Raw genomic sequence first — 19,846 nt, forward strand, 5'->3', positions numbered from 1 at the left:
CAGGCCTTTTTGATTCAGTGGTTGRGCTAATTAATTCTCATTAATTCTGTTATTTGCAAGAGTCATCTATTAAGTCTCTTACACCGTAAAAGCATTTGCATAACTGCAGCCTTGTTTGGTGAAGCTTCTGAGGCTTTCTGACCTGAAACTGGTGCTATTAGGGAATGTGGGTTTGGTGGTCAGAACCCCCAGGAAGCRGCAGCGAGGGCTGTTAGCGTGGGGTTGCAGGCAGGGCGTTCGCGGAGGGGCAAGGACAGCTAGGCTGGTATGTACTAGCTTCATATCTGTTGCTGGCAAGAATTTTATTGTCTTGGCACATGGGCATCACATTCATCTGTAGTGAATGTGAAGAGAGCACACTTCAGAGATCTCTGGCTATTGCAAAAATAAGTAGGTTTGCTTTTACAGTGTTAATTCTGCTTGTAAGTGCAATTGCAAATTCATAATGACATGTCTTAATATTTCAGGGTTTTTGATGCATGACACTGTTAAAAATGTAAACTCTTTCCTACTAGTAGAGAGTATTCTTAGCAGCTACTTGACTATGTGGAATAGGTGACTTGGTTGATATAGACTCTGATCATTTTTTAATATCCTAATATCCTATTTCTGCTGATTTTGAACTCCAGCTAGGCACATAAGCTTTTGTGGTTTGAAGATAGCAAACTGCATTTCAGCCAAATGTCCTTTCTGAGGGTTTGATATGTATTAACTGGCTATTAGCTTAATACCAAAAGTAACTTGAGGAGACAAAAATCTAAAAATACAGCRCTGAGATGGCAGAATATTCTGCTGTGTCGCCACTGCCAATCTGTTTTTAATTCTGTCCACCACAGTCCCAACAGATACCCTATCTCCTAAAGTATATAGACAGCACATTGTGTCCCGTGGAAAAGGAAGTTAACTGTGAGAGGGGGAAAAAACAGCAAAATACTTTTGCTGAAAAAGTTAAACCAGTGATTCCTTTAGAGTTCTGTACGCCAGTGCAAAAATACTTGGTAAACAGATCATTCTGGTTTTTAAAGGAAAATGGAAAGTAAGGTTGAAGAATCTTTAATGCTTGTATCTTCATCTCAGGTAGAGCAAAGTCTGGTCAGCACAGTGGCTTTCAGAATTTAGCCAGTGGCATGAGATATTCTGTATATTACAATAGTACGTGTTTGTTTTACTACAAATATACTGTATGTTCCCTAAGGTAATTTGATTTATGTTAGTACAACTTAAAAATCTGGTGAAATGGGCTCCTGTTTGACTTCCATAACACTGTGTAGTGACTTGATCTATTACATATGCCCATGTTTTTGTAAGCAGTAAAATCCATTTTTGAAACTCCTGTATGTGTGTGCATATATCTCAATCTTTTTTTTTTCCCTTTATCAGAATCCAGCAGGCTAAAGTACAAATCCTTCCTGAACGGGTGCTGCCTTCAACAATGTCAGCAGTACAGCTGCAGTCTCTCAACCGATGCCACATATTTCCCTCTTCGAAACCTACAGCATGGCAGGACCGAACTATACATCAGTGGTGGCAGAAATATCAAAAGGTCAGAAGCTAATTGTGTTTTTTTTTATTTTTGATGGTATTTCGAAAATCGATATAAAATTCCATCTGTGTGTCTTTAGAGGAGGATGAGCAAACTGGCTTGCTAGATGCCAGTTTTCTGCTTTTCCTGCAGATTGTGTGATTGTTTATCAGCTAACAGCAATGGGCAAATAAACATTTTGTTTTATGAGTTCTACTAGATTTTAATTACAGTATTTTTACTTTTTGGCGAATCAAATTTTATGTGTGTATCTTACTAAATTGGTTATAAGGTGTAACAACCTGTTTAAACAGGAAAATTACAGCCGTATTACTGTAACTGCATGTCCATTTCCTTTCTGGATATGCTTATTTGGGAATATCAGTGGTGTTTTGAAGATCAGTGAGGTCACAAAGTCTGCAGATATTTTTGTTGGCAGTTACACAAACAGACTAGGAAGGCTAAAAATCTGTTTTTTAGGAAAGAAATAAATTTGTGATTAGAAATTATTCTGTCTGTCAAGGTAGCTGAAGGCAGAGGAGATTCTCTGATATATAATGTCTGTGTTTAAAGTAAGTCCTTGATTTTTTTTTAGCTCCCTTTCTAAGTTCTGTATTTAAATCAGTCAAATATTCCCATCCAGAAGGTTGTTGGTCAACAACTAGGCTGATCTTTACAGTTTGAGCATGCTTTATATTGTACTTTAATCTCCTGTTTATATGTTATATGTAGTTTTTTGGTAACTTAATAATTTGCTTTGTTAGATCACAACAATGTTCCTATATAATCCATTTATTTAGGACAAACTGCACGTATATTTCTAAATCTGGTTTTTGATCTCATAATATATGTTCAACAGATTTGATTTCTGGGATAGTTAATGTGTAATACTTATTTTAAAAATTGAATTTAGAAGCTTGCCTTAATTTTTTTACAGTACTAAAAGTGACAAGATAGGAAGGGATCACAGAAATCTTTGTGTTTTTTTTTATACACTTTACATACATTTACATGGTTATTAATAGAAGATAGTGCTTTATACACAGATGAAGTGGGTGAATTGACACTGTAATCTTATCTATTTTTTTCCCCAGAGCTTTCTTTTTTTAATATGCAGACTTTACACTTATTTACAGTTTTAGAACTTTATTTACTTGACTCTCTCATTTTAAAAAAAAGAACAGAAGAGGAAAAATTATCATTATCCAGATGTTGGTATTGCCATTAGGGAATTAAATTCTAGTTTTGGTTCACTGATACAAATTCCACCTTTGCTTGTTTGTGCCATTTTTGGCATCACTGCAGCTATGACAGCGTTTGGAGTCAGGAGGGAATTCACACTAAAACCACAGGCCAAAATTTTCTGAAGAGTCTTAAGAGGCTGCTGCCAGGCCTAAGCTACAAAGCTGCATATCGCTCAGGGCGGTGGTGTGATTTGTGCTGGCGGCAGCTGTGCTGTTTAAAAGGTGCCAGAAGATGCATTTATACAAATGAGAGAGCGTTTTTGCCAGAACACCCTGGAATACATAGTCCTTGAGGACTCTGGAATAAAACATACTGTCAAAAGGATAATTTTGCTGGAATAAATCATGTCCAGGTGCTAAGCCCCCTGCTAGCGTATCACCTTTACCAAAGCTGCTGTTCTTGCTGAACAGGTTGTTCTTTCCCAGTCCCACAGGTACTTTTTTAATCTGTTAGAAGGGGCTGGCCTGGCCTGGGGACCTACGAGCCTGTGTGCTCCAGAGATGGCTCACACAGAGAAGAGGAAAGACTCCGTGGAGTCCTCTGTGTCTGTAGTGATCTTCGGAACTGCCTCCTGTCAAATCCTTGCAACTCTCCCCCTTGCCAGATGTGGTTAAGGATTCCTTTCGATTTGAAAGTTGTATTATTATTATTTTTTTCCTTTAATGGCATTGAATTCTCAGGCAAACAAAAATGAACCATAGAGTAAATCATTAATAACAACAGGGTTATTGATCTCAAAGATCTTGAACCAGTTCATCTATGAGTTAACAAGCCCAGAAACATTACACTTCAAGGAGAAAAAAATCCCTTTGCAAGACCAATGCTATCTAATCATGGCGGAAATGCAATGCACCTGCCCTAAAGAAAAAGAAGGCATTTTGCAGATCCAGAGCAAGGGCAGTGTCCTGTTGACCTCAGTTGCTCTTTTGCTGTCTGTAGAACTATAATTATTTCTGATATGAGAGGCTCTACCTCCCTATGTTTACTGTCTAATATAATGAGAAATACCAGAAAATGAAAGTTGCATTTTAAGAACAGTTTCTGCTGCATGGAAGAGCTGACCCCATGTCAGCTCTTATGGAAAATACGCTTGCTAATTAAAACAATATCTTGACTTCTGGTGTTGCTGAATTCTTTCTCCAAAGTGCTATTGATTCACTGTGGATTTTAGTCTCTCTTTGCCTGATTTTTTTCCCCCTTTGTGAGATAAGGATAGTTACCCTCAAAGGGAAACATAAGATTTAATTTGCAAGTGTTCATGGAACAGTTTGAGATCCTTTGTTGGAAAACAATGTGGATGTGCGGTGTATTTTTCTGATTTTATTAACCCAAATCTATAAATTTAAGTGCTCTGAAGTCACTGTAGAAAATTGGTTAACTAAGCAAATAACCTTACAGTGCTGGAAATTTGCTTTAGGAATTCAGTTTTGTCAAATCAATGCAGTTTTTACCTAGGGCTGCCTGTCTGCTGGAAACGCACAGGCTACAGAGGCAGAAGACTTTTTTTTTTTTTTTTTTTTTAAGAGGTGCTAGTGGTTATCCTTTTTATTTTGTTCCTCTAAATCTGCTGTATATTGTTATACAGATACTTTAGTGCACAAATCAAATGAACATGTTAGTCATGTTCACAGGGAAGTATGGTCACTCCTGCTGGTAAAATTCTATGTAGTTGAGATACTTCTCAGTAGAGTCACTCTAGGTTACTCTTTATTGTTGCACTTCTAGAAATCTGTTTGAAATGCTAAGAATATTAGAGTAAATTTTGTTCCATTTCTGTTGTTTAGAGACTCTTCTGTTACGCTCGTGCCATTTATCGTGTGACTAAAATTTGATCGAAAACCCCTCAATAAAAGATAGTCGTGAGAGCGTCAGATGATTTTTTTTTTTTTTTTTTTAAATTGCTTCTGTTCTTCTCCTCCACTTTTGTTTCTTACTCCACAGTCCATTTGGGTCTGAATTTTTCCTCACAGAGTGCGGTTAAATGGATATTGTATGATATTGTGTTCACTGTCTGTGGCTAATAATAATACAGCTGTCTAACAGGTTTTCAGTAGGCTGGCATAAGCACTGATGTTCAGCAAGCATTTCTGAAAATGCAATTTCCATTACAACTTGATACAAGAACGACAGCAGATAGCAATGTGTGATTAAACATGAAGGTTACCCAACCTAATCGGTCAGCTCTGAGAAAGTATCCTCTGGAACTCCTAACTTGTGTGATATTGCTGAGATTTGTAGTTAAGTTTTTAACAGGTCAGTTCTCCATTTAAAAAATGTCATCATATATCTTTTGAATTCGTATATGTCAGCTTAAAATGCCTGATCTGGCCCATTAATCTCCTTATTTTACTTATTCATGCATTTGACCAAATTGATGTGAAATAACGTAATCACCTTACATAATGGATGATTTTCTGTGGTTGCTAAAGTAGCAACAATTGATGGAGACTAAGGAATAGGTGCACTATCTAGTACTACTTGAATATTTGAACTGTCTAGATTTCAGATAGATGCTCTTTTGAAAGGCATAATATCTTGTTACTAAACATCAAAAATCCTTTYACCGCTGAGACAGTTTTTGTGAGAAAATCTGTATGTTGTCCATCTTGTGCAGAAGACTTAGCACTCGATGCATTTGCAAAGTGCTTTGGAAGCCTCCTGTGGAAGTACCAGTTCTCATGGTGATAATTTGCTGTACCTTTAAATAATCGGATATCTTCGGTCTCTCTCTGTTTTATTTGTTTGAACAAGATCTATGTGTAAAATCTGCTATGTTTAAGAATGAATTTTGTGGTTTTGGTTTTAGAGGAAGTTTCACTGTGCAAGTTTGACATCTTGGCCTCCCTGGCTCTACTCTTTATATGACGCTGTAAGTTCATACTAAACATTACCAAGTAATCTACAATTAATTTTGTACATTTTAATGTCTAATTATCGGGTAACGAGAAACCTTTAATTTTATGGGATTGCAAGTTCTATTTTAAAGAGAGTGTAGTTTTTAGTTTACTGTAAAGAGCAGGAGAGGTTCCCCTCTGTGTAGGTGTTCCCTGGTGCTAGAGCATGCATCCGGGATGGATAACAGAGGTTCAGGCCCCTACTGGGTTGTCTCAGAGCAAAAACTTGCTCCTCTGTCCCATGTGCTCCAGGTGAGCGTCCTAACCACCAAGCTGCTGGATAGTCTCAGGCGGGTCTTTCCTTTTGGAGTTGTTTTATTTAAAAAAAAAAAAAAAAAGTGTATGTATTTATATACATATATATGTATGTATGTAAAAGAAAGTAATTGGTGTAAGAGAGGGAGAAATCCAGAGAAGGCTGGCCCTGGTCTGGTTTGCACTGTTCTGGCATTTGAACAGTTGTCTCAAATGAGAATTATACCTACCTAGCCATTGGTTGAATTTGGCCTGTTTCCCACCCTGTTTCACTCTTAGTTTAAAATATGTGTATATGAAGTGAATCTGTACTGTAAGTTTTAAAAGCACTTAGGGCAAATAGCTTACTCTACGTTTTGCTTCCTTTTTTGTTTTTAAGAAAACAGAAATACCTATGTATTTAAATTAGGCTTTTCTTCTAACAAAAGGAAACCTTGATGGAAAGAGTCAAGAGGCAGCTACATGAATGGGATGAAAATCTTAAAGATGAATCTCTGCCAACAAACCCAATAGGTATGATGTTGTTTAGCTTGTGAACTCAAATTTGATTTAAAAAAAGAAGGAAAAAGAAGAGGTTTCCTAAGAAAACAAGGCTTACGTTTTCTTGGTAATTCATCCCTCGCTCCCAGTTTCCAATAAATTTTGATGGCTGGTTTCAGCCAGATTTGACCAAAGGAAAATACAGCTCTTAGTCATGCAGTTCATCTGAATTTTATGAAACATGTTCARTAAGAGAAACAGAAGTCTATTGTGCTTTCTGTAGGGAGGAATGCAATAGAAATGCTTCATAAGAAAATGAGCCAAAAGCAAACTGGATTTTTATTATTATTAAATGAGTCCAAGTGGTTTTGTTTATATAATCTCTTGGTGCTTACTTCTTATTACCGCTTATAAGACATGAGAGCATCAGTAACCTGACCACAAAAAAGTTGAAATCGGATTTCGTGCCGCAGTAGGCATTGGGGTTGCACCCCAAAGAAGTAGTCCCGTCTCTCTACTGGTCTCTAGTACCTAATAAGCTGTAAATTCCAGTTGAAGTTGTTCTCCAGAGAGAAACGTTCTGCCCTGTGTAGACTCTCAAATGCCTGCTAAGGGGGAAAGGCAGACTGTGGCCTTCAAAAAAAAAGTCAGTTAACCACAAAGTGCAGGTCTAGGCCTCGTGATGTCCGTGGAGCTCTTGTTTCTGCTTTGCTTAAAGTAGTGGTTGAGAGCGCTTCCTGCCTGCTTTGCCCCGAGTGCTCCTCGGAGGACGTTACGTATGTGGAAAGCGTATGAAATAATCTAATCTTAAAACATACAACAAAATGCAACATGCTTTTGGTATTTCTTTTCTCATGATTCACTGCACACTGCTGGCTTAAATGTTCAGCTTTTCAATTCTGTTACAGGCTGTGAGGGATGGGATGATCTCCATTAGGAAGGGTTTTGTTAGATAAATTGAAGAATGACTGTAGTAAAGTTCATTACCTTCTGTGTTTATGCCTGATTGAAGCTGCTGAATGAGATTTTAGTATCATTTTAAAACTTTAAAAATAAATCTTTCTTCTTGACCAAATATTTTCAGATCTAATTTTGGTCTGCATTCAAATATGGAAAAAAGAAACAAAAACCCCAGAGGGGAATGTATAAAGAGTATGTCTTTTCCCTTCCCACATAACAGTGAGAATACTTTGATACTAAAGCAAATAATGCATTTTGAGTATAATGTATGAGGGAGGTGTATATGTATGTTTTCTATTAATTTTTCCTTCTCTTATAAAAGCACATCTTTCTTTTTGGAAAAAGCAGTGTAAGCATAAGGAAAACCACCAATGGCTGGAAAAYTCAATAACGTACTGTCAGAGTGGAAGTCTGTATCAAGTGATATTCTGCAGGGGTCTGTTCTGGGTTTAGAATAAATTGCCTACCAACATTGTTCAGTATCTGTCACTGATGATCTTTAAGCATGAATTAGACAAGTATGTTAGAAATGGGTTTTAGATATAGGTGATCCTGCCCTAGGGCAGAAGGATGGACTGAGATGACCTCTCTATTATAACCCAAAGGTTTAAGTTTCAATCTATAACTGAGTATAAATAGTAGTTTTTGTTTCTCTCTTACATTCTAACAGGCTTGGTATTTCTTCATTTCTAGATTTTTCTTACAGAGTTGCTGCCTGCCTGCCAATTGATGATGCATTACGTATACAATTGCTTAAAATAGGTAGTGCTGTTCAGAGGCTCCGATGTGAATTAGATATTATGAACAAAGTGAGTATTTTCTTTACCTGCTATTTACTTTGAATGGYTCTTACCAAAAAATATGAGTGACTGCAACAATCTGTAACAAAAACGTTTGAAATTTCCCTATAATACTTTTAGAGAGTGAATTGGGGAATTGTTTTATTTTTCCTTCCYGTTTAAAAATTTTCTCAAGAAAGAAAATGCTCTCTGATAGTGCTAGATTTCGTGTTTAACAGCAAGCAAGAAACATTTTATTATATTTGCTCTTGTTAGAAATTATGTTTCAATGCCTCACTGCACTGTTTTAGCCRAGAGATGGTGCTAGAAGTCTTATGTACCTGGTACCAATCCTATAAAAATCAGCACGCCACATTGTCAGTATAATACACAGCAATCAAGTAGCATTGTGCCACGAAAAATTGTGGATTTTGTAACAAAAGATAAATCTTTGTAGCAATGAGCTATTGAGTATACATCTAAATAAATATCGGGCAAAATGATTTTTACGTTAAGGCATGTATTGCCTTGTTAAGCTGTTTTAAGGTGATTTAAAACTTGTCTTATCTTCCCTGAATGTTCTTCTTCCCAAGACTATGTAATGCTCTACATGTAGAACGTTAAAGTTTTATTTTCACGTAGTACGTTTCTCTAAAATAATACAGCATTACATATTATAATATAACTAAGTACAATGCAACTAAGCGTCAGTCAACCTCATGTTGAATGCACCTGTTCTAGGAGCAGCATTTGCAATAACATCTTGCAGCGTTTCCACTGGCGGTTCAGATTGCTATTCCCTATTCAAATATTCACTATGTAATTTTTGAATGGAGAGACGAATGTTGTCTCACCTCAGTCCTAGAGAGTAATGTGTTTACATTGCAAAGAATCACCACGTACAGCCCTAACCGGCTCTCACCTTGCTGGTTGTCAGTGTGCTGGGGATACTGAAGCGATGCCTCAAATGGGATAGCGTAGCCCTAATCAGCGTTGTGTGTGTGTGTTGGGGTGGAGCAGTGGAAGTCTGGCCTCTTTGCCTCCAAGCCACTGCCCGTGTCTGGGGAAAAGAGAACTAGGGTTATCAGTTTGGTGCTTTTTCCTCTTCCCAAAGCTCATGCACAAAAAATCTGAAAGGGAATGTACAGAGAAAAGGAGAAAGAGAAAACCTTCTCTTCCAAATTCTGAGATAAAATTGGATGTGTTTTCACATAAGGGTCTGTAACCATGTTAAATTTCATTGTCATTTCACTGATTCAAGAGCTGTGAAAATATTCTAATATTCAGGTACTTCCAAGAACTGTTCATGTTCAATGCATTATACATATTTCATAAAAAGAGACCAGAATGCTTAAATTACTCTTATAAAATTTAAGATAAAGTTGATTTTAGTCTATAGCTTTTCTTTCTCTGGATATGTAGGGGACAAAAAGTATTAAAAAGGTGCTTTCTGCATCAACATGTAATATTCTGTAAATGTTTTTAACTGTTGTAATATTTAGGGAAATGTTTAATGTAAGAATGGTAAGTGCATTATGTTTCAGAGGGTTTTTTTAATCAACATTTAATTTGGCAAATCCACTCTTTTTAAACCAAGGTTCTTTATCGAAAAGGGATGCTCTGGCAATACAACATATATTTTGGTTTACTTGACAAAGATGGACTTAATATATTTCATTGTTCCAGAGTGTAATTTACAGTAAGATCTGTTCCTTTTTTTTTTTTGTCTTTGATATCAATGAATTGCACTGTATTTTTAAAGGTGCTTCTCTTCATTAAAAACAGTTAACTGTTTCTATGCTTATCTTTAAAGGAATGCACATCATTCACAGCTATAACACTTCTGTGAATTCTGCTTGCAAGTGCTAATTGTAGTAGCCAGATTTGGAAACGGAGGGGTAGAATTAAGTAGCTGCCTAAATTGGATTCTGAGAGGGATATGTGAACATTAGATCATAATCTCTAAGTGAGGGTGATTAAAGTGAGAGCGTGATAGCAGGCATTAAAGGTCACGGGTAGGAGAGGAAGGCCAGCCAAGCTTTAAGAAGGAAAGTAAAGCAAATTGGCATAGGATTAATAGTATTTGTGCATAGTGCAGCACTCTTCCTCCCTTGATCTCAAAGAGCCTAGACAGTGTGTTGAAACCGTGGGGCAGAACCAGAGCAACCCGCAGGAAAGGAGCGGGAGGAAGCTGAAACTCAGCAGCAAGGCTGGAGCAGCAGAGCAGAGGGAATGGGAGAGTAAAGGCTGGCAAATACCCGTGTAGCATCACGCTAATGGGGTGCAGGAGGCAGAACTCRGGAGGAATCAGAAGCACAAGCTGTGATTTATTTGCCTTTTTAAAAGGACATATGCTCACGCAGGGACTTTTCCAAGTGAAGATCCTTGAAGCAGCATTTTTTTCCCCAATAAGGTGGATCCTTCTGCTGACAGAATTTCATGTGCATTATCCTTAAAAAGAGGTAGAATTAATGCATCCCCTAAGAATGTATAGTGAAGTATTCTACTGAGTTGATTTAAATGCGGATTTTCTGGGCAGTGTCAGTGATGAACTGTTTTGTTCTACTTTCTAGAAATTGTAGGAGATAAATTTGTGTTATAATCTTTAAGAGAAAGATCAATACATGTTACTTATTTTTCTTGAGGAAATAAAAGTCATTGATCTACAGTATTGCCAAACTTTAGAAGTTTTGTAAAAACTTAATGATTGCATTTGTACTCATCCATCTTTTTGTTATATCTTAGAAGACCAACAGCTTTTGGTTTCTGAATTAGCTTTTAAAGACCTTAAAGGTTGACTCATTTATTATGGTTGTGTAGTCAGTGCCTCTTGTGAATGTTTGAAAACTAATTGTAAATAAAATCTGTGCTTTCCTTTTAGAGAATAATTAATATTTACCATAAATAAATGCATAGAAAAATATTTATGCTTTAGCATGAAGAGAAAACATAAGTGGCTACTGCACAGATAAAAAAGGAATTGATACAAAGTCTATTCTGAGAGAAGGGGAGAGAAATTTTTATTTTTTGCCACTGTGCTGGCAAGTGTCTGAAAATGAATGAAATTATCCTCTTTGTTTTTCTTTTCAAGTGTACATCTCTCTGTTGTAAGCAATGCCAAGATACAGAAATAACAACCAAGAATGAAATATTCAGGTGAGTTTAATGCTCTTGATCTTTGGGAGGTTCTTGATCAGAATTGTTGACACAGCAAACCAGATTAGGCTAGGATACAGGTATTGCACTTTCCACAGCGCTCATAAAATTTAAATATATATTTATAGGGAATTTTTTTATAAAACAAGATTGTTTATTTCATCTTTTTTCATAAAAAGTTAGTAAATCCAAACATCACCCAAACCACATATATTGTAGTAGAAGTTAGTGTGAAAGGCCATGTTATGTCACCTAGTCCAGCACCTTGCCACTGGAGAGTTATTCACTCTGTGGTGAGTTTTGGAATGTAAATTTGTTATGTACAAAATTTGGGATCTCATGAACTTGATTCAGAAACAATAGTACAAAAAATTCATTCCCAACAGTGCACTCCCACTTTCTATATGTCAACAGGCTTCAACAGCAGATTAATATGTACTGATTGGGTGGTATTGGTATGCTCCCAGGATGTTGTCGTTTGAGGAAATTGTCTATTTTTGTYGTTAAGCATTGTGATACCTCTTTTAGTATAAGATTATATGATTTAATCCTAAGAGCTGTTCTGGGCAGTGTGTTGCCATTATATATTTGACCTATACAATATCCTCCATGTTAACCAATGATAAGATGATTCATTTTCCAAATGATTGCTACTTCTGGCAGTCTTGTCACTATTTTCRTCTTGGGTAACTAATACTCTCCATCGTCTGTGTCAGTGTGAAGGTTAAAAGATGCTTTGGTTTAACACAGCAAGACTCCCCGCAATTTTCCTTTATCGGAGTGATAAGAGCTGATGTGGTCATTAAAGCTTGTTTCTTAGGTTCCACTTAAATGGTAGATACCAGAAACCACAATTCCTCCTGTATTAAATAGTGTATGTAAACAAATGAATGAAGAGAAATTTCTGCTGAATGCACATTTTTCTCATATTTAAAGTCAGATTTAAGAGTAGGAACRCAGATTCTACTTGTTTTTATCAGAAGCTGCTACTCAAGTTGAATTTCTTCCTTGAGCTCTCTCAGAATTGCTGTTCATCTGTTGCAGTTTATCGTTATGTGGACCCATGGCAGCATACGTGAATCCTCATGGGTACATCCACGAAACCCTTACCGTTTATAAAGCCTGCAACTTGAATCTCAGTGGACGACCATCGACAGAGCACAGCTGGTTTCCTGGGTAATACAGTTAAAAGAAATGTTATGGGTAAATGACAGAAATTTAGTTGTAAATGTATTCCTACAACAGTGAGGTAATAAATACATGCTTTTTGACACATACATTGTCATTGAGTTCATATGAAAAAATACGAAAGTAAATGTAGACTTTTCCATAATACAAAATAAAATGGAAAATTGAGGTAGAACGTGCAGAATTTATCTTGAATCTCTGAAATCTGTGGAAGCTTTAAGATTTTAAAACGCAGTCTAGCACCTGAAAGCTGTACAGAGGATGCTGATTTTCTGATTTTTTTCTGAATTGTTTTATATAAGCCACTATTTATATCATAATTGTTTCCGTGCAGCTTTCTTTGATCACAAAGTATGTAAAGTACAAACAGAGAACATAATATATAAATGCAGTTATTCTGCTGAGATACCTTTTTAGATCTATAAGCTGAATATCTGTTTTATCTGTTTTAAAATTACTAATATTGTATTTAGCTTAATTAAATAATTACTTTTGATTTTAAATAATCTTGCTGTCTGACACAGTAGCAGAATTGTAAAGATATAAAAGTCTGCCTAATAATGAAAGGTCTTGCATCAAAATGTCACCCATCTCTGGTTACTTAAATTTTGACTAGATAAGAACACTTCAGGCACACTTTTAGAATTTGTATATTTAATCTCTTAAAAATATCTGAAATGTCAAATTATATTTGAATTATAGTTTCACAAAAATATTCCTCAAATATGTTATCACAGGATCATTTTTTCCTGTATCCTAATGTCAGAAATCATTCTTCTGTCAGACTTGACTTGCCTACATCAGTCTCTCTGCTCTATCCTGGTCTCTTTGACAACAACCAGTTCTTTTTATCAGCAGATRAAAATAATTTGTGGCTACATTTATAACCATCCCAAGGTTCTTGACTATGCATCTACTCTTGCGTTCTCACGCTGTACATGGGTTTTGTCTGGACTATCTTGTAGCGTTTAGTAATGAGGTGAAGGTCAGCAGGATGCGTGGTGTATCTGTCATAAGAAGTGCATGTTTTAAGACTCCCTGAAGAAAACTTGTGCCTTATAATATCTGGAGTTCATTTTTCTTGTCCTTCAATGTTTTCTCTGTCCTTTTCTTCTATAGGGTTTTTTTAAATATTGATGTTCTGCTTTTCAAAGCTAGTAAAGAAAAGCTCCATTGCTCTGGAAAGTGAGATTCCCTCTTAATCTGCCCCTGTCCAAAAATCACTTTTATTTCCATTAAATAATTTTGATTAAATTTACTCTCCAAGAACCATTTTCTGACCCTCCTTTGGCATACACCATCTCATCATACTGTTGCAACGTTGTGGTAGTAAAATGCTATAGCTACTTCAGTTTCCCTGCCCGAAGGCTGAATTTCTTATAGATCTGCAGCAGGGTTTGTAGATGGGAGCTGGACACCTGACCTCCTGCAATTCTCTGGAAATCCAGCTTGAGACTGATGTTCCCTTCTTGCCGGATAGGTGAACTGTCTTCTAGTGTTTGCAAAATGTCTTTACGTATACGGTAGCGTCAACACCTTTTGCTTTGTTTTTGACAGGTACGCATGGACTATAGCCCAGTGCCGCATCTGCGGGAACCATATGGGCTGGAAGTTCACAGCTACCAAAAAGGATATGTCGCCCCAGAAGTTCTGGGGACTGACGCGGTCCGCTCTCCTGCCCCGGATCCCAGAAACGGAGGACGAGTCGGGCCACGATCGATCACCGTTGCTCTGCTTGTAATCCCGTAACCTGCTTTGGAGAGGAACGGGCAGTAGTCTGTCTCTTAAACCAGTCTGCTCAGTTCTGCTTCTGATGCTTACTTAAAAAAAACAAACCCCGAGAACCACACCCACACAAAAACCGGACAAGCAGGCGTCACTACACTGGGGTTGGCGTGCGTACACGTTACTGTCGCTTGAGACACGCTGAGAATGGCGGGTTGGATCTTTAAAATGGCAACTTGGGAGAGAAGGTAGCGAGAGGCACCGGGAAGCTGATCCGATTCATCTGGACAGACTTGACTGAACTTTCTACTTCCGTGTATAATTTCAGAAAATGTTTACCAYTATTGACCTGCAGTGAAAGAAGGGGGGGAAGCTAAAATTACAGCAAAACAAGGTCTGATTTATGCAATTTCTGTATGATGGTAGATACCAATTATTCACTGGAATATTTTCCCACAGTACACTTAGTGTTTTTGCAGAGAATCCCTGTTTCTAACTATGTGTAATACTTCCAATTTTATGCTCGTGCTGATTCTCAAATATTTGCTGAATGACCATCAAAGGAAGTAAAAGGACGGAATCTCTACCCTGATGGCTGTTGTGTTAGTGATGTGGTCCTAGTCGCAGTGCTGTGCCGAGCAGAAGCAATAGCTTCCTGCTACCTGCAGCCAGCACGATTACRTTACAAACTTCCTTTTGAAAGGAATCCGATTTGAAGTGTTCGGTCCTTGTAAGTTATTTGATATATTTAGCATGTTTGCCTTTAGATGTCTTTTAAATTTTAAATTATTTATACTAAATACATAGGTTGATCCCAGTACGTAAACTGTATTGTCATTTCCCGTTAATGTGTTTGCATTCACTTTTCAGATGATTTCTCTGAAGCCTCGTTTACCTGTATAGATGCCCAAGGTTCTGTGAAGTACCCTCTAAAATAACTAGCTATGAAGACTTTTCACTGATACGTGTTTTGACAAGGTGGAGGCAACATACCTTTACTTTTTTTTTTTCTTTTACACTTTCATATCATGAGGTGAAATTTTACATTGTTACTACACAGGCAAAAGGCAAAAAGGCAAAAGTTCCTAAATAAAGCAGAAATAAAAGGCAGTGTTTTTTTTTCCTGAGGTGCTGTCTGTGCTACAGAAATGGGTGCCAAAATGGGGCAGTTTTGCTGCTGTTTTTTGTTTTGTTTTGTTTTTTCTCCTCTCCTCAGAATGTGCTTTGGTACACACTGAAGACGACAGATTTCTTCTGTGTGTGAGTGTGTACATACATGCTTTTTTTTTTTCCCTCTCTTTTCATGCTTTTTTCATTCAGTCTATTTCTTCAGTGTAAATCTTTGAGAACTTGCGTTGTTAAAGATAATGACACAAAAATACTTTAAGACATAAACCACTACTGGCTCCATCCTGTCCACACTCATGCATCAAATGTATGTAGCACGGAYAGGTTGCTTCAGTGAAAGGCTAAAGTCAAGCGTCTCTCTTAAGAGAGACAAGTAGTTGATTTAAGTGGTAATGTGGTGTCTGTTACRTTGCAGCTGAACAAAATCCGGATGTGAAAAGGTGCCGGCTGCTGAAAGGCTGTTAGGATACTCACTATACTAGGTATGTAGAAACTAATGATTGTGCAACTCAGGTTTAGTTCTTCGAAGCCTTMTACCTCTGTGCTTCTCTGATAACGCTTGTTCCCTCCGTAGGCATCTTTAGTACGGTATTTAATTTTGCGTGCAGTGCTCTGACTTGCCAGTGAACTGTGAAAAGCAATACTWCTTTTAATATAATTCTGAACAAGTAGAGGGTGAATGGTGGCTCGTTTTTTTAAAGAAAACATCCTGTATTTTGCTTATGTTTCTCTAATAAGCTTTCAGAAGACTAAAAGGATAAGCACTGGTGTGAAAGAGTGAGAGACTGTGAAACTTCTGTGCTTGTAGAACCACTGAAACCATGCTTAGATTTCCCCCTCGCTCCTTGCACACGTGTGCRCACAAACACACACGTGGTTTAGTTTCAGGCTTGGTTTATTTTATTTTTTTCCCCCCCAAGAGATACTGAGTATCTGGTGTTCCCATTACCATCAGCAGGGCTTTTAGGCGCTTGGAAGTTTAAAGGCAGTTTGAAGTACCTCCCATTTCCATTCGTCTTAAGCATCCCCTCAGGGTACGGTGAACTGAATGTTTTCTCAGCTATCACTGAACCTCATGAGGTGTTCTGGGTTTTGGCCAAGTCTTTCAGATTGCTTCAATTAAAAATGACATTATGTTGACAATATTTGAACACAAAATAGGCATATTTTTTGGTATTGTGTACATATAGTCAAATGTAAACTAATATAATCAAGTGAGATAAGTCAGAAGTAAATTTAGCACTAACTTAATTTTTTTGTTGATGATGCTTTTCCATCTGCCTGACCCTCTGTGCAGTGGTTGCCATTACAAAGTTCATGGCGCTCTCTAAGCTGAAAACAAGTGTGGTTCGAGTTACTGCAAAGAGCAAGAGTCCTGCTGGGGCAAAGCTGGCCGTTAAGTGCCCAAAACGTACAGTATGTGACTGACACTGTGGGCGCAGAGTCCCGAAGGGTTCTGTGCAGCGGTTAGTATTTGCTATGCTTTTGTCTCTCTTTTGAGGAGAAAACTACTAGAATGTTGGGACTGAGGAAAAAAGTTACTGACAAGCAGGGGTGTCGTGCTTCGGAGCTAAGGACAAAGGAAGTYGGCACGTTTTGTGAAAGTAGCTGCATTTGCGAGGTTCACTGCTTGGCCTGTAGCTCCGGGCAGAGGTGCTGGCTGCTGCCCACTGGGTGGTTTCTCCTCCCCACCATGATCTCTGTCCTTACGGGAGACATAGGAATCGCAGGGCGCGGAGTTGGTGTACGGGCTCAAGCCAAAGGAGGAGGACGAACGAGCGTCTTGCAGGGACGGGACCGGCGCTGCACCCGCATTTCCAGCCCTTGTTGCAATAGCACAAATGTCAATCAATCGCAGCCTGTAAAACTGTGAGTTTTCATGCGCTTTAGTTTTGACGCATAGGTAGAGTCGCAACAGGCCACTTCTGCTCCCTTTTCTGTTCTCGCACACTTTCGAATATTGTACCATTCTTTTTTTTTTTTTTTTTTTTTTTTTTACTAATGATGTTATTTTTGTATGTGCTGCAGTTCATTTTGTTCCTCATTATTTTTTTCACCTTTGCTATAGTCGCTTTGTAAGAGCCGCGGCTAAGGTAGCACGTTCTGCTCTAACTCTTCCTTTGCCCCCCCCTTTGGAGACAACTTTTCAGAAAAAACCTTGTTGCTTGCAAATGTTTGCTAAGAATAAAACTCAATCTGTTTCAAAACTGATCCTAGCGGTCACAGTTTCTGCTGATTGTTGGGATGGGACGAAAGGTAACCTTTTGTTTCGTATYGTTTATTTTTTAAATTGTGTTAGTTTCAAAAAGTAATGTATGCAGCAAAGCGAGCTTCTGCCCCTTGGATGTGCGGGCTGAAGAGGCAAAGGAGAGAAAAAGGTGAGAACGTACAGCAACAGGAAGAGAAAGCGTAAGTTGCCGTTTTAATGAATAATCAAAATGAGCCATTAAAAGTGCTTCACCTCAGCCTCTTTTCCCTCTCCTGTCCGTGCCTTTCCGTAAGCTTCTGGGCTTGGATCTGCCCCAGCAGCTGTTCGCTTCGGTCCCAAGTCGTGTTCCCCTCGGTGCTCGCTTCCCCGGGTCTGCAAGTCCCAATGCCTTTTCCAGCATTCCCGTTATCCCAGTTTCTCCTAGGAAAAGAAATCGATGGGTAGATAGCTGAGGCAGCTATGGAGAGGAGGAGCAGGCAGATCTGGCGAGAAGCTGGCCGGGGGCTTCGCGGACGAGCCCAGYGAGGGCGTTTCCGCGTGCGGAGGAGAAGGCAGCCCCAGCGGTGCAGCACCGGGGCGCGATGCCGAGGCCGGCGCGGTGCGGCAYGGGCAACGGCTCCACGGGTGAACTGCAGAGAGTTTTCAGCGCTGCAGACATTGCCGCAACAGGGTGGGGGAAGCCTGAAATGCTCCTGTTTTAAACGTGCCACGGTTCTGTGTTGAATATAGTTTAACCAGGGGGAAAAAGACAAAAGGATTAGATGTATAAAGTCTAGCCACAGGGCTGACCCTATTCCTGCAGAATTGGAACCATCCTGTCATGCTTTAACCAGCAGCATCGGGAACGCGTCCCAGTGATACAGCTTATTCACCGTGTTTATCAGGAGAATGTTCTCTGGCTTAATCCTTCTTTGGGGATTAAAACACTGATGACAACTTCATTTTTCCTATATGGCAGTTTCCATTTTTGCTGCCTCGCTCTCGGTGCCTTGAAGCCTATTTTACCTTCGGGGCAGGGTGGTCCCGGTGTTTTCAGGAACAGTTTCAATACTCAACCTCTCAAAGACAGTTTGCTCCGAGGGATGAGAGGGAGAGGGAGGTACGAAGGCACAGTTATTCCCTGCCCTCCCTTCCCGCTGCGGTAGCTGTGCAGCGCTGCGCAGGTGCCACCACCCTGGTGTCAAGCAGATTTAGCTGGTTTGCCAAACAACTTAATTTCTGATTAGATTCCCTATTTTTCTTTTTTTTTCCCCCCCTGGTATTTTCACACGGGTGCAGGACTCAGTTCTGCTAGCGCTCCCGCTGCATTTCGCAGCAGGCGTCGCGAGCTCGGGTGCTGTGCTAGCAGGGCTCGTGGGTCAAAGCTGCCTGGCGCCAGCTCCAAGGGTGGCCGGAATGATGCGGATTTGGGCAAAACGCAGTGCAGAGACGCCCTCGGCTGCGTAACATGTGTGTCCCGTTGGCCCTTATTCGTCTGCTCCGGCACAGCTTGCTCCAGCGGTCCGATGCCGGCAGCGCGGGCTGTGTGCAGGCAGCGGAGCGTGTTGCACCAAATCGCGGGCTCTTAAAGACCTGCTGTGTTACCGGGTTGTAAAGAAATGATCTCAAATGTCAACGCTCTAAATCCTTGTCCTTTTGCCCAGCACAGGCGATAAAGGACACTTGGTCTCTTTACACTAACGGGCGGTTAAAGTAATAAAATCTTTACTATCCCCTTGGAAGCGGGAGATGCTTTCTGAGGGAGGGGAAGGAATTACCATGGCAGAGGCAGCCACGCGCCCGCTTTTCTATAGGATCTGTTGATTTATTGAAGGCTCACAGGAAAGGTCACCCACCTGAAGGAGAGCCCTGATAAAATACTAGATACCTAAGGATATTATCCCGGCTTTATTGAATCCGGGGAGAAATTACACAGGGCCTGAAATGGAAGCAGGCTATAGGACTTCCCTAATCTTCAAGTGCTTTTTTTTTTTTTTTTTTTTTTTTTTGAGAAAGTAAATATGACTTTTAGAGTAGTTAGAGGACAAACTGATTGAAAAGCTCCATCTGTAGCTGAAGACGGTGGCGCTTGTCTCCGTACGGACACGCTCCGTGTTTTGCTCTCCGTATGCATTTTTCCCTACCGCTGAGCAGGCCGGTCCTCATAAAAAGGTCGGGGTTGCCATAGAAAGCGATTTGAGCGCTAATCCCCGGCGGGTCCCGCTGCGCTTACGAGCGGTTCAGGTCGGCACCGTGTGCGGTGGAACGAGAGAGTGACGGGGTGTGATGAGGGAGTGAGGGGAGGAGTGACGGGGGCGTGAAGGGG

The 19,846-nt window shown here is 39.4% G+C and overlaps 2 protein-coding genes across 9 annotated transcripts in view; one reads left to right on the top strand and one right to left on the bottom strand.

The window, feature by feature from the left end:
- CRBN (cereblon) overlaps window positions 1–17,544 on the top strand; it is a 28,093-nt gene extending 10,549 nt beyond the window's left edge. For 2 of the 8 annotated variants that reach the window (XM_026074764.1, XM_026074763.1), the window contains exons 5-11: window positions 1,381–1,543; window positions 5,574–5,636; window positions 6,345–6,429; window positions 8,050–8,165; window positions 11,227–11,291; window positions 12,336–12,467; window positions 14,037–14,796. In XM_026074764.1, coding sequence (XP_025930549.1) covers window positions 1,381–1,543; window positions 5,574–5,636; window positions 6,345–6,429; window positions 8,050–8,165; window positions 11,227–11,291; window positions 12,336–12,467; window positions 14,037–14,220 — 808 coding nt within the window. In that variant the 3' untranslated portion in view covers window positions 14,221–14,796. Of the gene's footprint in view, window positions 1–1,380; window positions 1,544–5,573; window positions 5,637–6,344; window positions 6,430–8,049; window positions 8,166–11,226; window positions 11,292–12,335; window positions 12,495–14,036; window positions 14,797–15,074; window positions 15,315–15,747 lie in introns of those variants that run through there. The other 6 variants (XR_003254990.1, XR_003254987.1, XR_003254991.1 and 3 more) reach the window with 6 other exon arrangements.
- Window positions 17,545–18,992: 1,448 nt separating this feature from the next.
- TRNT1 (tRNA nucleotidyl transferase 1) overlaps window positions 18,993–19,846 on the bottom strand; it is an 11,715-nt gene continuing 10,861 nt past the window's right edge. Inside the window, exon 9 of the mRNA XM_026074758.1 lies at window positions 18,993–19,116. Coding sequence (XP_025930543.1) covers window positions 19,008–19,116 — 109 coding nt within the window. The 3' untranslated portion in view covers window positions 18,993–19,007. The remainder of the gene's footprint in view (window positions 19,117–19,846) is intronic.

The sequence above is a fragment of the Apteryx rowi genome, unplaced genomic scaffold (genome assembly GCF_003343035.1).
Source record: "Apteryx rowi isolate R43461 unplaced genomic scaffold, aptRow1 scaffold_4, whole genome shotgun sequence".
Lineage (NCBI taxonomy): Eukaryota > Metazoa > Chordata > Aves > Apterygiformes > Apterygidae > Apteryx > Apteryx rowi.